This window comes from Temnothorax nylanderi, unplaced genomic scaffold (genome assembly GCF_030848795.1).
Source record: "Temnothorax nylanderi isolate EJ_2023f unplaced genomic scaffold, tnyl_v1.0 TNYL_tig0386_pilon, whole genome shotgun sequence".
Classification (NCBI taxonomy): Eukaryota; Metazoa; Arthropoda; class Insecta; order Hymenoptera; family Formicidae; genus Temnothorax; species Temnothorax nylanderi.
Genome location: NW_027249448.1, coordinates 119,127 through 132,397, shown reverse-complemented (window position 1 = coordinate 132,397; position 13,271 = coordinate 119,127). Strand labels below are relative to the sequence as shown.

Genomic DNA, 13,271 nt, shown 5'->3' with positions numbered 1-13,271 from the left:
ACTCATCTTCGTAATTCGTATTCACGCTTAACCTCTAAGTTACCTGTTGGTGTTAGGTTATCTCGCTTCGTTACGGCGTCAACGAAAGACGGAAGACATTTGCACCGGCACCGTTTGCACGACGATAAAAGTTGCGACGAATAAGTTTACGAGTCACGCCGATCACGCGTAACACCTGTGAGAGAAACTAGGAAGACTGGCATGAAATTATCTTAGGTCTGCGATTTATTCCTTTCTCTTTCTTTTTTTTCTGCTCAAATCTGGATACAGTGGATTAAACAAGAGAGATGATCTCCGATCGCGCGAGCGAATATCTGCCTTCCATTCCGTGGGCGGATTGGATCGATTGGATTCTGAAACAGATTTATACAATTTCTTTGTTCTATTTTTTTTTTACACAGAACGAAGCTCAACCGTAAGGTGGTCGCGGTCGGTCAATCCATGCCGAGGCGCGGCGTCGCGACACTCGCGACGCTGGGCGAAGGGCAGCACAACACTTGACGAATATCGGAACCGGGAGTGAACCACTGATAGAACTCACTTTGACTTGCCCCGCACACAGAATCGAGAGAAGATTCAGATTCTCTTTTTAAACTCTCTCGCCCGTCAAACCACTGTCTTTTATTTCCTACAGTTCTTATTCTCCCCTTCCTTACAGTTCTCCCTTCCGCGATACTACATTCAGATGCACAATTTTGTTACTCGATACGTCGCAGGCGATTCTTATATCTTTTCGCCCTCCGTACGAATAATTTTGACAATCGACGCGTTCAGAAAGTTAACTCGCGACCTTATCTACTTCTCCACAAGAGAATTCACAGAAAACACAATATCACAACGGTCATCTCTAGAGAGTGAGAGTGTGTGTGTGTATATATATGTATCCTCTCATACGGGCGACAATGTATATGACATGAGAATGAACATGACAGCCTCCTCTCCCGCGCGAGAAATTGAAAAAATGATTTTTAACCAACACAAACACTTGAACGTTAACGACCTACACTACATAGTCGCGTTTTTTGATCGTTTTCCCACCCCCGCTCAGATTGTCATTGCTAAACGATTGATATCACAGCACCATGTATTGTTGCACGGTAAACTTCACTGAACGAGAGCAAAAAATGGAATTTTATATACAAAACTCGTCAAGATCGAAAGCAGTCTAATTGATTTTTCAGCCACATGCATGCATCTTACAATCGAGGAGTTTAATCGACTCAACGTGAACACGTCCGATTATTTTATTGGCCCTAATCTGTCTGATAAAGCCCTTTTTCTTCTTTTTATAATATTAATTTCCTCGGATCCTACATCGCAAATGTAGGAGCATTCATTGTAGAATCGCGCGCGTATCACTGTAACATTTAACATTATCCGAACGAATTCCCGAGAATTTTCGTATTTGATAGGTGAAGAACGGTACCAAGAAAATTGACACATGTAATTTTTTTCTCTCTACATAAACTGCATCTATTTTTTTTCCGTTCAAACACTAAATATACTTAACCACTGCACCTTCAATCGCATTCGAGTATGGCAGAGAGACACCTCCTCCCCCTTTCACCCTCCCGCGCGATGTCTGAAAGGAATATAAAAATATCCCCTTCAGGCACACCGTTCGGGTGTTCTCCGCCATACCGGAATGCGGAGCACAATCACTTTTCCTTTTCTTTACATTTCACTAGACACATGCTCAGAGCTCATTTTTTGTTAACGCCACCAAACACTGTCCTTTAGAAGAAACCAGTCCTCACTGAAAAAGGGCCAAACTGCTGTTGGCATTACGAAAACACAGATAGGACAAACTTTATTTTGCGATAAACAGATTTCTGTCTCTTCCTGGATTTGCTTTTCTTTTCCTCACTGTCTTCACTCTTGGGCACAGTCCAAACTTTATAAACTTGTAACTACATTCACGGATTTTACTTACTGCACAATCACTTAAATGTTATGCCACACAAAAGAAATCTACAGAAATAAGTCGTAAAACGGTTAATTATATAAATTTTCCATATCAAATATACACTAACCCAGGCCTTTCACATTTTTTTTGCCATTAAGGTAATTTAGGAAAATTGTTTTTGCGACTTATATGTGTGTTCTCATATCATTACAGCACGGTCAGCTACGCGATGTGTTTGGCATTGACTTCAAAGGACTCTACTTTTAAACGATCCTCTTCAGCAAAGTATAATTTATAAGTATATATAGCTTTGAAATAAGTATATATATATAGCAATTAAAACATATAAATGTCCAAGATTTGATATTTTTGAAATCTACAATTATATAAAGAAATTCTTTTCGTAATTTTATCATTTTAAAGCGGAACACACACACGCACGCACACGCACACACATACACACACATATGTCTCAAGAAGACATTCATTTTGCATTTGGCCAAGAAATAAAATCAATTAGATTAATATATAATTATATGCATGTCTGCAAATGTGAAAGAACTGTGCACAATATTACTAATATGTACGTATAGTTGATAATGTATGTATATGTATATAATACAAATAAATTCTTATACTACACTTTAAAGTAATTATAGCATCACTTGCGATAATGAGAACTACACAATATCTGTAATAATATTCAGTATGGTCATTAACGATCTTGCTGATGGAAACTTTACCGTTTGGTAATCGCGGCTACCTGATAAAAATCTCTAACTAGGGAACGGTATCAAAGTTGTGTTTTTTGATAGAAAATAAGTACTCTAATCTCTCAGCATTAGCAGTAACGTCGATGATGTGCATTTACGGAGAAGTAGTCATAATTCTGGAAAAGTATATCACAAATCAAGATTACTGTATCAAGAGATACAGAGCGCGATATCTCTCAGTAATATTTCAAAATTACCCTCGTCTATCGTTAAGTTTAACAACTGTACAATACAAGGATCAAGTATACATAATAATGCGCAATAAAACCTCGTATTGCCTAATTTCGACCTAATTTCGAATTTACGTGTGCATGTAGAGAGATTCACACAATCTCTTGTGTAAATCTATCTAGATCGGTAAACTCAAATCTACCATCAGGCATTACCAGTTCTTATCGGATGTCTGATTGTAGGATATAACGTTAATACACTCGACATTCTCATGTCAATGCAATGTACATTCGTATAAAAAAAAAGAAAGAAAAAAGAAAAGAAAAAGTATCAAAGCACCATTACGATTCTGTCTATAATCGTGAGATTAATTCATATTTGGAAGCCAGTAGAAAACGAAATACTTACATCGATCAAAAAACACAAGTTCTTCTTCTCACAAGTTCTGTACATTGTTCAGCAGTTTGAGAGACTTTCCCACTATGATCGTTTGGCGAGAAAGTAGTATTCTCGAAAATGGACTAAGCGAAATGTACAATACTTAAACATTAACAATATAATTATTTATTTATATAATTTGACGTAAAAAAAAAAAAAAAAAACTGAAAGGAGGAAAAATTTTCAGTTTCTCTCTTGCACATAAAATACTTACCGCCACAAATCTCTACATTCTGGACCGTGTGCAGCACAATTTCCAAAATTTACAGATTTGCGGCGCTAAACATTTTACACGAAAAAAATTGAAAATTTTTCCTTATTTCGCAGTTTATTTCCCCCCCCCCCTTCCCCATACAAAATGTCGTGCTTCTCGTTTAATCCATTTTGAGAGAAATATTTCCTTGCCAAATGATCAGAGCGGAAAAGACCCTAAAGGGAGTTGCACGTTGAAGAATCTTCGCACTTACGATATGAAAATACGGACACAAGATACGATACTAAGGTTTTCTTAGGCGCTACCTCCCTTGACCACTACGATCACCAAGTGGTCCTCCTTAAGACTCTCTTCGCTTAAACTAGGACACGTGCGTTTCAAAAGTTCCGTCGAGAATGCACAGGGTGGGAAGGCGTAGAGCACGCCAGTGCCTTCCGTGTCCTTGTTCACCAACGATATGACACCGGCAGCCTCTTTCTGCTTCAGATAGGAGACGAGGTTTCGCAGCGGCCGCGTCTGCACATTAGCGTCGTCACTGGTGATCGCGGTACTCGAGCCAGCCAAGCCGAGGAAGATGGCGTGCGAGCTCGACGTTTGGATCCGTTTAGATACGTCGTCCAGCTTGGGCTGGTCGAGACGCAGCCGCTGCGTAATGCGCAACATATGCTTACCCTCCTCGTCCTTCATCAGAGAATCGATTATCTCCGTCTCGCCATCGGTCAGGTGGAATTTGGCTGGGAACAGCGAGTTCTTTAGGATCAAGGCGCCTTGCCAAACCGCGATCGATTTGCGCGCGACGTCTGGGAGCGTGCGGGACGTAGAGAGCATTCCGGTGCGGGCGTTCTCCGAATCGGAGTCCGAGTCCATCTGCCGTCGGCGCGGCGAGCGTGATCTCGATCTGTCGACTCCAGGTTCGCGCGAGAGCGATCTTCTCAGACCACGCGGAGTCTCGTACTCCAATTCGGGCGGTGGTCTTCTACTGGGCCAGTCGGCTTCGTCGCCGCGGACGTAGCCGTCGGGATAGGAGCCTCTGTAACCACCTCGGGCGCTTCCTCTCCTGTCGTGCCACGGCGCGTTACCTCTGCCACCCCGGAAGCTTCTCGGCCCGTATCCGAACTCGCCGTCAGGCCCATAGGGATCATACGGCGATTCGTAGTCGACCGGGCGTGGTCTGAAGTCGCTGCTGTCCTCGGCGGGATACGAGGATCTAGGTTTGAAGCCAAAGTTGGGGCTCACGTCGGCAAAATCCACTCGCAGCCGGCGATCCGGCCCGCCTAGAGGGAAGCCGCGCATCTCCTTGACCGCTGCTTGCGCGGCGTCGATCGAATCGTAGAGTATATAAGCGTTACTGTCGCCCTTGATGTAATCGATCTTCTTTATCGCGCCAAACCGATCGAACTCCCGCTCGAGCTGCGGTACGGAGGTCCACGGGCCAAGGCCGCCCACCCATATCCGGGTGGTCGGGGTTGCTTTCCCGTAGCCGATCTTACACTGAAACTTGCCGATATATTGGCCCGACAGCTCCACCTTGCATCGATGAGCCATGTCTAGGGTTTGGAAGCGCACGAAAGCGTAGGCGTTGCCGGTGCCGGGCGGTGGGCGCTTTATGTCGATGTCGTCGACGATGCCGTACTTGCTGAAAATACGGCGCAGCTCCTCCTCCGTGATATTGATCTCGAGATTACCGGCGAATAGAGTTCTGGTCGCTAGAGGGTCGTCCTCCGGCGACACGTGGTGCAGATAATTGGGAAACTTGTCTTTCTTGTTTTCCACTCGCTCGAATCCGTGGACCGGATGGCCGCGCATCATCATGTGTCGCGGCGGCCCGTAGTGATGGGGCGGGCCTGGGTGAACGTGGGGCGGCCCGTGGGGATGTATGGGCGGTCGGACGAACTCGTGATGCGGCGGCGGGATGGTCTCGCGGCGCATCTCGCGATGAGGAGGCAGCCCGACTGGCGGCCCGTACACCCGCTCGTATCTCTCGAGCGGTCTGTGTCGGTCCGTAGGTCCGCCCGGCGACCGTGGGTAATACCTCTCGTACTCCGGCGGCGTGATCGACCGCGGACGACGGTAAGTCTCGGGTCGGTCGTACACCGGCTCCACCAGGGCCATTTTGTCGTACATGATGATGCGCGGTTTCGCGTGTTTAGCGTCCCGGGCGTCCTCGGAGCTTCGGAAGCACACGTAAGCGACCCGCTCGTCCGGCTCGTGCGAGATCTGAATGGAGAACTCGCCGAACTTTTTGTACTCCCTGTAGAGAGTGTCCTTAATCACCTCGTCGCTGGCCTTCGGATGGATGGAGCTGACGCAGAGCACCTTGTAGCTGTAGGCTCTCTCTCGCGGCACGTCGCGCGACGCCCGTAGATACTCGTCGCGATGGGAGCTGGACTCGACGTAGCGAGCGTGAGACGATGCCCGCGTCGGCGGACTCGGACTCCTGGCACCACGGCTTCGCCGCCGAATCCTTTCCGGACTGATACGCTCGTCGCTGGAGTCATCGTACCTAGAAATCATACGATCATACCAACTTTTAATAGCACAGGCATAACGTATACAGACACGCAACAGTGAACCACGTGCCACGTGCCACGTGCCACGTGACACCTGCCAAGTTACATCTGCGACAACTGCAGCGAGATCGAACGGAACGATATTAAGAGGCACCGGCACCGTAGAATACTCGCGCGCGGCGAAAGTTACTTGAACGAATGAGAAATCACAAGAATTCCCATCGTCAAGTTTCCCAAGTTACCCGGAGACGCGTTAAATGTCGCTATAGATGCATAAACATTTCGCCAGCTGTAGCGACGGAAGGGTAGTTCCAGGTTCCAGGTTCCAGCCCACTCGACGGACTACGCCCGCACATGTAACGCAACCACATCCAGCACCCATATACGCGCACAAAACGATCGCGACGAAAAAGAGAAGAAAAAGAAATAGAAGAAAATCCGTCGCGCGTCATCGACGCTACGTATCACAGGTCAACGATCATCGTAATGCAGATCAACGATCTCGACGAGCGGGGAGAGTAAAAGAGGAAAAAAGAAGACAAGGCGCAGGAGGTCGCGTGTTGAACGCAACTTGTTTGACATCAACGACGACGACGGACGAGGACTGAGGAGACACGCGCGTGAAGTTGCCATCGGGGGAGATGAGCGAGAGCGAGAGCGAGAGCGAGAGTCGAGACGAGAGCTCCCCTGGCCTTCGCGGACCCGCTCGGTCAACTCGGTGTCGCATTGTCGCATTGTCGCATTTCGCAAGCGTCTTACCGTCCCATGGAAGATCGGCTCCGCTTGACACGAGGAGGCGGGGTGTCGCGACTCGAGCTCCTCTTCATGTTGTTGCGGATCTTGACCGTGATTTTGTGTCGATCGTCCCGCGGAATCCCAATCATCAACGCTGCTTGCTGCTTGCACCGCAGCTCGACGAGGAACAAGAGAAAAGAAAGACACGCGGAACAGGGGGTGAAAGAGGAAAGAGGAAGGAGGAGGTGGAGGAGGTGGAGAAGAGAGGAGCAAGGACCAAGTGCGTCCCAAGGCTTTGCTAGAAAACTGCTTTTTTTCCCCCGGCGGAACGACTATCTCTCCGCTGCACGCTATACCGCTGTCAGTATCGCGTACCGCTGTACCTCGCTAACCTCGCCTGTTTGTGGCCTTGCGCTTACGAATCTTGCGATTGCGACGCAACGAGCGAACAAAATGGCGCCTGTTGTTAGTTGCCCCGTGCCCGCGCGTACTCCCCGTCGCCGTCTTCCGCACGTCGTCGTCGTCATCGCCGCCACCACCACCGCCAGGCGCCACTGTCGCCACTCGCGGCTCGCCAGTCGCCAATCGCCAGTCGTCGCCACCGCAATGCCGCATGCGCGCCAACGAGTTTCCGTTCGCGACGACTTCCGGGCGCGAGATTTTGCACCTTGCCTCGATCGAGAAAAGAAAGAAAAAAAAAAAAACCCAAGACCCACCGAGTACCAAGGAATAAGGATAAATATTTTTATAATTTTACATATTTTGCATTTTCTTTTCACAATCCGCCATATTTCTTATTAATTTCTATCGACGACGGATGGATTCTCTCATAAATAGTCATAAAGAAAATTCGTTTCGCAGATACACGAGTATTTATAATCCGTTTACCACTAGCAAAATTAATGTGAGAGAAACACGACAAATATCACATTTTAAAGATAAATGTGTGTACGTTAGAAGATAAGATATATATATATATATATATATATATATATATAGGTATATATAATTAACATGAATTTTATTTATTTTTAACAAGACAAGTAGACAAGCCATTTTTAACAGATAATAGTCGAATGATGATTGAAATAACGTTCAACGAGTCACTAAGAGTTCTAAAATATTGGAATATTTTATTGATCGTCGTAACTGAATTTTTCCGTATAATTTATTATAATCAAATTCTCGAGACACGCTACATCTAATATACATAGACTAGAAAAATAATGAATTATAGGTATATACATATATATATATATATATACACACACAAGGTTAAATTCGTATCGTATCGTATTGAAAATTCCTACTAAAAAAAAGGTACTTGTACGATGAGAAATACTGTAAAACCAGACACCATTATATTAAACGGAGTATTGATATTATAGATAATCGCGCGCTTATAAAATATTTGGTAACATAGAACTGAAAGATAGCTTCTATACAAAACAATTTATGGCAGCTGCCAATTTATTATCACGTTTCAGCGTAAAGTATCTGAAAATAGGAAATCCTTAATTTTTCTGTCGTGTCATAATTTATTATAATCATATATATTCGACTGATAGAAAGTCTCCTGACTTTTCGGTACGCTCGATATTAATAAATTAATACTTTTTGTGTTCATAAATTAGTTTAGTACATCATATTGCAGAAGATATTGACAGAGAAAGATTGAAGAATTGACAAAGATTACGAGTGCGTAAGAGTTAAGTATTGCGTACCTAAATATATTTACAGATATTCATATATTATTATCTAATATTTAATATTATATGATATAAAATATAATTAATATTTAATGTAACATAATTAACATTTAATTTTTTAATTTAACAATTAACATATTACCTAATATAATTTATGTGGCATACTTTATGATCTTCGTAGTAACTGATATAATTAACACATTTAAAAAGCAAAAAACCAATTATGTTTTATGTAATACCAAAAATTTTACATATTAAAAAAAAGGGATACGTATTATATATGTTAAATAGTAATGCGCTTTTAGATACATTAATCATTTGGTGGTCGTACAAAAATAAGATTCTTTATATATATCGAACTAGAAAGTGAAAATAAATACTAAAATAAATCTTTATCGCGTATTACAAACATTTGTGTTTGTTTAAAAAAAGTAGCTAATTGCTATACTGTTGATTAAAATTGGCAGCCGCTGCGTGTATCACTTATACTTAAAGTCATCGGCATGATAAAAGTAGAATTCGTAAACGAGAAAACGAGATGACTAATTACAATCTTATATTGAATGATTATTATTGAACAGTCTTAAAAGTTGCATTGAGGTCACTTGACGAATCGGTCAAATTCATCTAGATCGCCAGACAAGAGCAGCAACTAGAGGATGATCGACAGAGCTGTCACTCGTGTTTCATCATCATATGCAGACAGTTTTACATTTCGAGTTACGATTCATCGCTATCGATATGAACTGCTTCCGTAGCTACCTCGGGAAGAGGAGGAGGAGGAGGAAGAGGAGGAGGAGGAGGTGGTGATGGTGGTGGAGGTGGAGAAGGTAAGGAATTATTACCATCCAATGACGTTGACGTTTGTCCTTCTTGCGTTGGCGATTTTGAATATTTGTCATCTACTGGCGCTGGGCATTCAAAGTGAACGCAGTGAAACACCTGTAAACACCGAGATTATCTTTACCTGGTACGTCCCATAGAAATGTATTGAGACAATTGATCTCTGATTAGGGTAGGAACCTCATTTGCAGTATTGTGAGTGCCCACTATTTTTATAAAAACTACTGGACGGGGCGGATAAAAGTGTATCGTCTGCCAAGACCGACAGGCTTCCTTAGTTTTATCAGCGACCAGTACCCAACTCCAGGCATTGCCCGATACTTCTATGTAATATGAGTAGGAGCGATTGTCGCAATCCCAAAGTAGTAATCTGTACAAATACGAAAACAGTTAGAAACAAATACAGTTACGTTATAGCACGTTAGAGCACACACAAATAGGAATTGTACCGCATGGATTCTATCATATACGGCTGGCCTAATTGTACTAGAATAGATCCAGAGCCGAGTTGATGGCACGTATAACCACTGTCCCAATCGTAAGTGGATGTATCTCCATTCAATAAATTATTACGTGACCTAATTAAAAATAATGAAACTTGAAAATTGTAAATATTATGTATATATTGGATATGATTTTTAAGTAGAGACGGTAAATTTCACTTACCTACTCACACCTTCAATAACGCACGCACTTCGCTCGGTAGTGGCAATATTTTTTGTGGGTACAATCAAGCCTTGTGAAAGCTTCACTGTATGATTTATGTAGTATGCTTCAAAATTGACAACATGAAAAACCTATCGAATGAAAACGACAAAAGTTTCAATTCGAATTGTCGAATTGTTACAATAGATTTATACACCCTTATAATTTATACGTGTATTTATTATATTTAAATATTTATTAAATCATTTATTTCGCGTTATTTTGTTCACAGTTATATGTATATGCATTTATATGTACGTATATAGATAGATAGATACATACTTTGATTATATGTATGTATAGTTTAGAAAACTCACCTTATTTACTGTATTATTTGTTCCTACAATACGAATATAAAGTACTACCCTTGGCTCGAAATATAAAAACTGCCAGCTGCGACAAGAATAATGTTTATGATTGACAAGCATGACCCAATCCTTTTGATTCATAGATCCCTTTAATAAAATATATCATAAAGTAATAAGAGAAAATATATCTATCTGCAATATATACGTGTACGTGTGTGCGTGTGCGTGCGTGTGTGCGCGCGCGCGTGCGCGTGTGTTTAATGCTTAATATCTATTATATAATATTAGGATATTGTTGCTGCAAAATGGCCGTACCTCTATATAATAAGAATAAGATCGCAAATCTAGATCCCATAGTAACATTTTTATATGATTTATAATATACTGAGATCCTAATTTAATAAGAATCCCATGCTCCTCCGTGTCAGATATAGTGTGCCTAGTGTAACCGCGTTCCATATCATAGTTGTGTGTATCACCATTAAGTAGGAAGCTACGCATTTCTCCTTGTAACACTTGAGCACCGTGAGACGGATGCGCAACATTTTCGTCGATGAGCAAATGGCCACGATAGGGAAGTTTCGAGTCGGGCGTATGCGTCTGTACGTCGATCGCATCCAACAGAGCGTCTGCCGATACTAACTGAGATGATCTTACAGTGCTCAGAAGATCCGATAACGGAATTAGACTCAATCTTAATTGAGCTGTAAAAGTTATTCGTCCGTAAATAATTTTATGCACAAGTTCCGAAGGAGTAGGTTGCTTAATGCGCGTAGTCATTCGTGTATTCGGAAATTACCTAGCACTTGGATTGGATTAACATCGGGATTGGCATTGACCCATGATCGTACACCTGAAAAAATTTCTGTTTCTGGCGCACAGAAGGAATCTCTGGATATCAATTCAGTTAGAGCGGATGAGCTCAACTGTTGAAAACTCTCATGTTGTATGACTTCGGATGCATGTATGTCCATATATTCAAAGCAAACCTGATAACGAATCACATGCTAATTAATATAAGTTACAAGGTACGCTATGGACAGCCTTTAGAGAGAGAGGAGAGGAGAGTAAAAATGCGTATATAATACTAACGTTAGTCAGAAACTCCAAGTGGTATAAAAATGCGGTATCCAGGATTGAACATACATTCTTTATGCTCAATATCTCTCTGAGATAATCAGATATAGCCGCCTCCAAGTCCATAAATCCATATAAATGCGCCAATGCAAGGATATCGAGAATGACCTGTAAGAAAGAGAATCAAAGTAGAAGAAACACAGATATAATCGATCCTACGTATGGTCGGTATGGTTCCTAAAGATGATAATTATATATTATCAAGGTACCTCATCTCGCTCGTTAGTAAGCGACATGCGTCCGGTATAGATGTACTTGAGCAAGCCTTTGAACGCAGGCAACGAGGAGGCGTTGAGCTCTATTTCACTTTGCATGGACTCCTTCATGCCGCCGAACAACAGAGCTCGGAAGTACTCGCTACGCGCAGCAAGAATAAGCTTGTGACTACGGAACTTTTGACCCGCCACTACTATGGTCACGTCGGCATATTCCTCAGAGAGATAAACCGATCCCATGTCTTCGGAGAGAACGTGAATGTGATTTATTTCGCCAGACGACGAATTCAGGTGATGGTGCGAGCTCATTTTCGTCGATGAGCAACCGACACAATATATGTACTTATACACCCTTATACACCCTTGATCCTTGTATGTACACTTGTGCCAAGCTTTCCTCGCTTTCCTCGCTTTCCCCGTGGTCAACGGGTCAACAGGTCAACAGGTTAGGTTCTGACTGTCACAACATTAGCGACCTGCCAGCTGCCAGCTGCCACCTGCCACCTGCCACCACGGTCCTAGCCAGCCGTCGTAGGTGACAGCGGTGACACTCGCGACGCGAGTTTCTCGCTCAATGGCGCTTTATCTTTATTTTCTAGACACATGTGTACGTCGATTTCATTTAGCACTAGCAGTGATCCGATTTGCGAGAATAACGTGAAAGAAAGAAAACTTGTTCACCGTGCAAGGGGAGTATATATACATACATATGGCTGCAAGAATAACCTTGGTTGATGAAATTAACGAACAAAACGCGTCGCACGAAAATATTAGATTAATTATCTCGCCCGATCCCGTCCGAGTCCGATGTCCGATTCGTCGAGCGTATGAACTATGAAATCGCTTAAATCGCTATTCGCTACGTTACAGCTTACAGCTACTGTGTTATTGATCTCTGACGCGTGACAAACGAAATTTTAGCAATTTTTACCGCCACTGACCGTCTCACTACTGTCACTCCACTCACTCCTCAGTCATTATCGGATTTTCCAATTTACAATTCCCGATGCCTTATCCGCCTTATCCCAATCCCACCTATTCTCACCTGTCGTGGCGATCGTAGCCTATCGCCTACTTATCTATGCGAACGAATAACGATGCGAACTGTCCAACTATGCGAACTATGCGAACTATGCGAACTATGCGAAGGCCGAATCACGATCGGCCCGCGGCCCGCCTGCGATCAGTGCGATCCATGCGATCACCTGCGAATTCTGCCGCTGCGATAGTGCGGTCGTGCGGTGCGGTGCGATGCCTGAAGTTAGCGCCGCTTACAGACTGACGAGGCCCTTTTTTTCTCTTTTTCTTTTTCTTTTTCCTTTCCCTTTTTTTTCAAATGTGATCGCGGAATATGAGTGAAATTAAATAATATGAAATTTTTCTTAGTCGAGGATGATTGAGATATTAATTCGCCCCCATTAACCATTAACTTTCTACACGCGTTACATCACGCGTTAGATATATATATATATATATATATACAAACGATATAATCGTAATATGTCCGTTTTCTCAGCGCGCCGCGCCAGCGCGCCGACTTGTCGGAGTCGGAGGCCTTCTCTCTGCCTAGTGCAGAGTACTGCAGAGTGCAGTAGTGCCTACTATCG

At 43.2% G+C, this 13,271-nt stretch overlaps 2 protein-coding genes across 3 annotated transcripts; both read right to left on the bottom strand.

Moving 5' to 3' along the window:
* Positions 1-207: 207 nt before the first annotated feature.
* Nito (RNA-binding protein spenito) lies at positions 208-7,237 on the bottom strand. The gene is made up of 2 exons (XM_071721007.1): positions 6,772-7,237; positions 208-6,005 (listed from the first exon to the last, which is right to left on the bottom strand). Exons 1-2 carry the CDS (start codon positions 6,894-6,896, stop codon positions 3,797-3,799), a joined length of 2,334 nt encoding a protein of 777 aa, XP_071577108.1. The 5' UTR covers positions 6,897-7,237; the 3' UTR covers positions 208-3,796.
* Positions 7,238-7,854: 617 nt separating this feature from the next.
* On the bottom strand, positions 7,855-12,863 carry Btbd9 (BTB (POZ) domain containing 9). 2 transcript variants are annotated; one of them, XM_071721010.1, is made up of 10 exons: positions 12,710-12,863; positions 11,659-12,377; positions 11,405-11,557; positions 11,112-11,301; positions 10,628-11,016; positions 10,322-10,459; positions 9,966-10,096; positions 9,749-9,877; positions 9,480-9,669; positions 7,855-9,398 (listed from the first exon to the last, which is right to left on the bottom strand). In XM_071721010.1, the coding sequence occupies exons 2-10, from the start codon at positions 11,971-11,973 to the stop codon at positions 9,177-9,179; spliced, it is 1,857 nt and encodes a 618-aa protein (XP_071577111.1). In that variant the 5' UTR covers positions 11,974-12,377; positions 12,710-12,863; the 3' UTR covers positions 7,855-9,176. The 2 variants fall into 2 exon arrangements, with proteins under 2 accessions (XP_071577111.1, XP_071577112.1); XM_071721011.1 differs by having other exon boundaries at positions 11,659-11,906; positions 12,710-12,858.
* Positions 12,864-13,271: the final 408 nt, after the last annotated feature.

Excerpts from the sequence above, each read along its gene's own strand:
- Btbd9 (XM_071721010.1), bottom strand. The coding sequence starts at position 11,973 with ATGAGCTCGCACCATCACCTGAATTCGTCGTCTGGCGAAATAAATCAC. Across the intron at positions 9,878-9,965 it reads GTTATTGAAGGTGTGAGTAG|GTCACGTAATAATTTATTGA; the intron begins GTAAGTGAAATT and ends ATTTTTAATTAG. Across the intron at positions 9,399-9,479 it reads CTCACAATACTGCAAATGAG|GTGTTTCACTGCGTTCACTT; the intron begins GTTCCTACCCTA and ends CGGTGTTTACAG.
- Nito (XM_071721007.1), bottom strand. The coding sequence starts at position 6,896 with ATGATTGGGATTCCGCGGGACGATCGACACAAAATCACGGTCAAGATC. Across the intron at positions 6,006-6,771 it reads AGCCGATCTTCCATGGGACG|GTACGATGACTCCAGCGACG; the intron begins GTAAGACGCTTG and ends TATGATTTCTAG.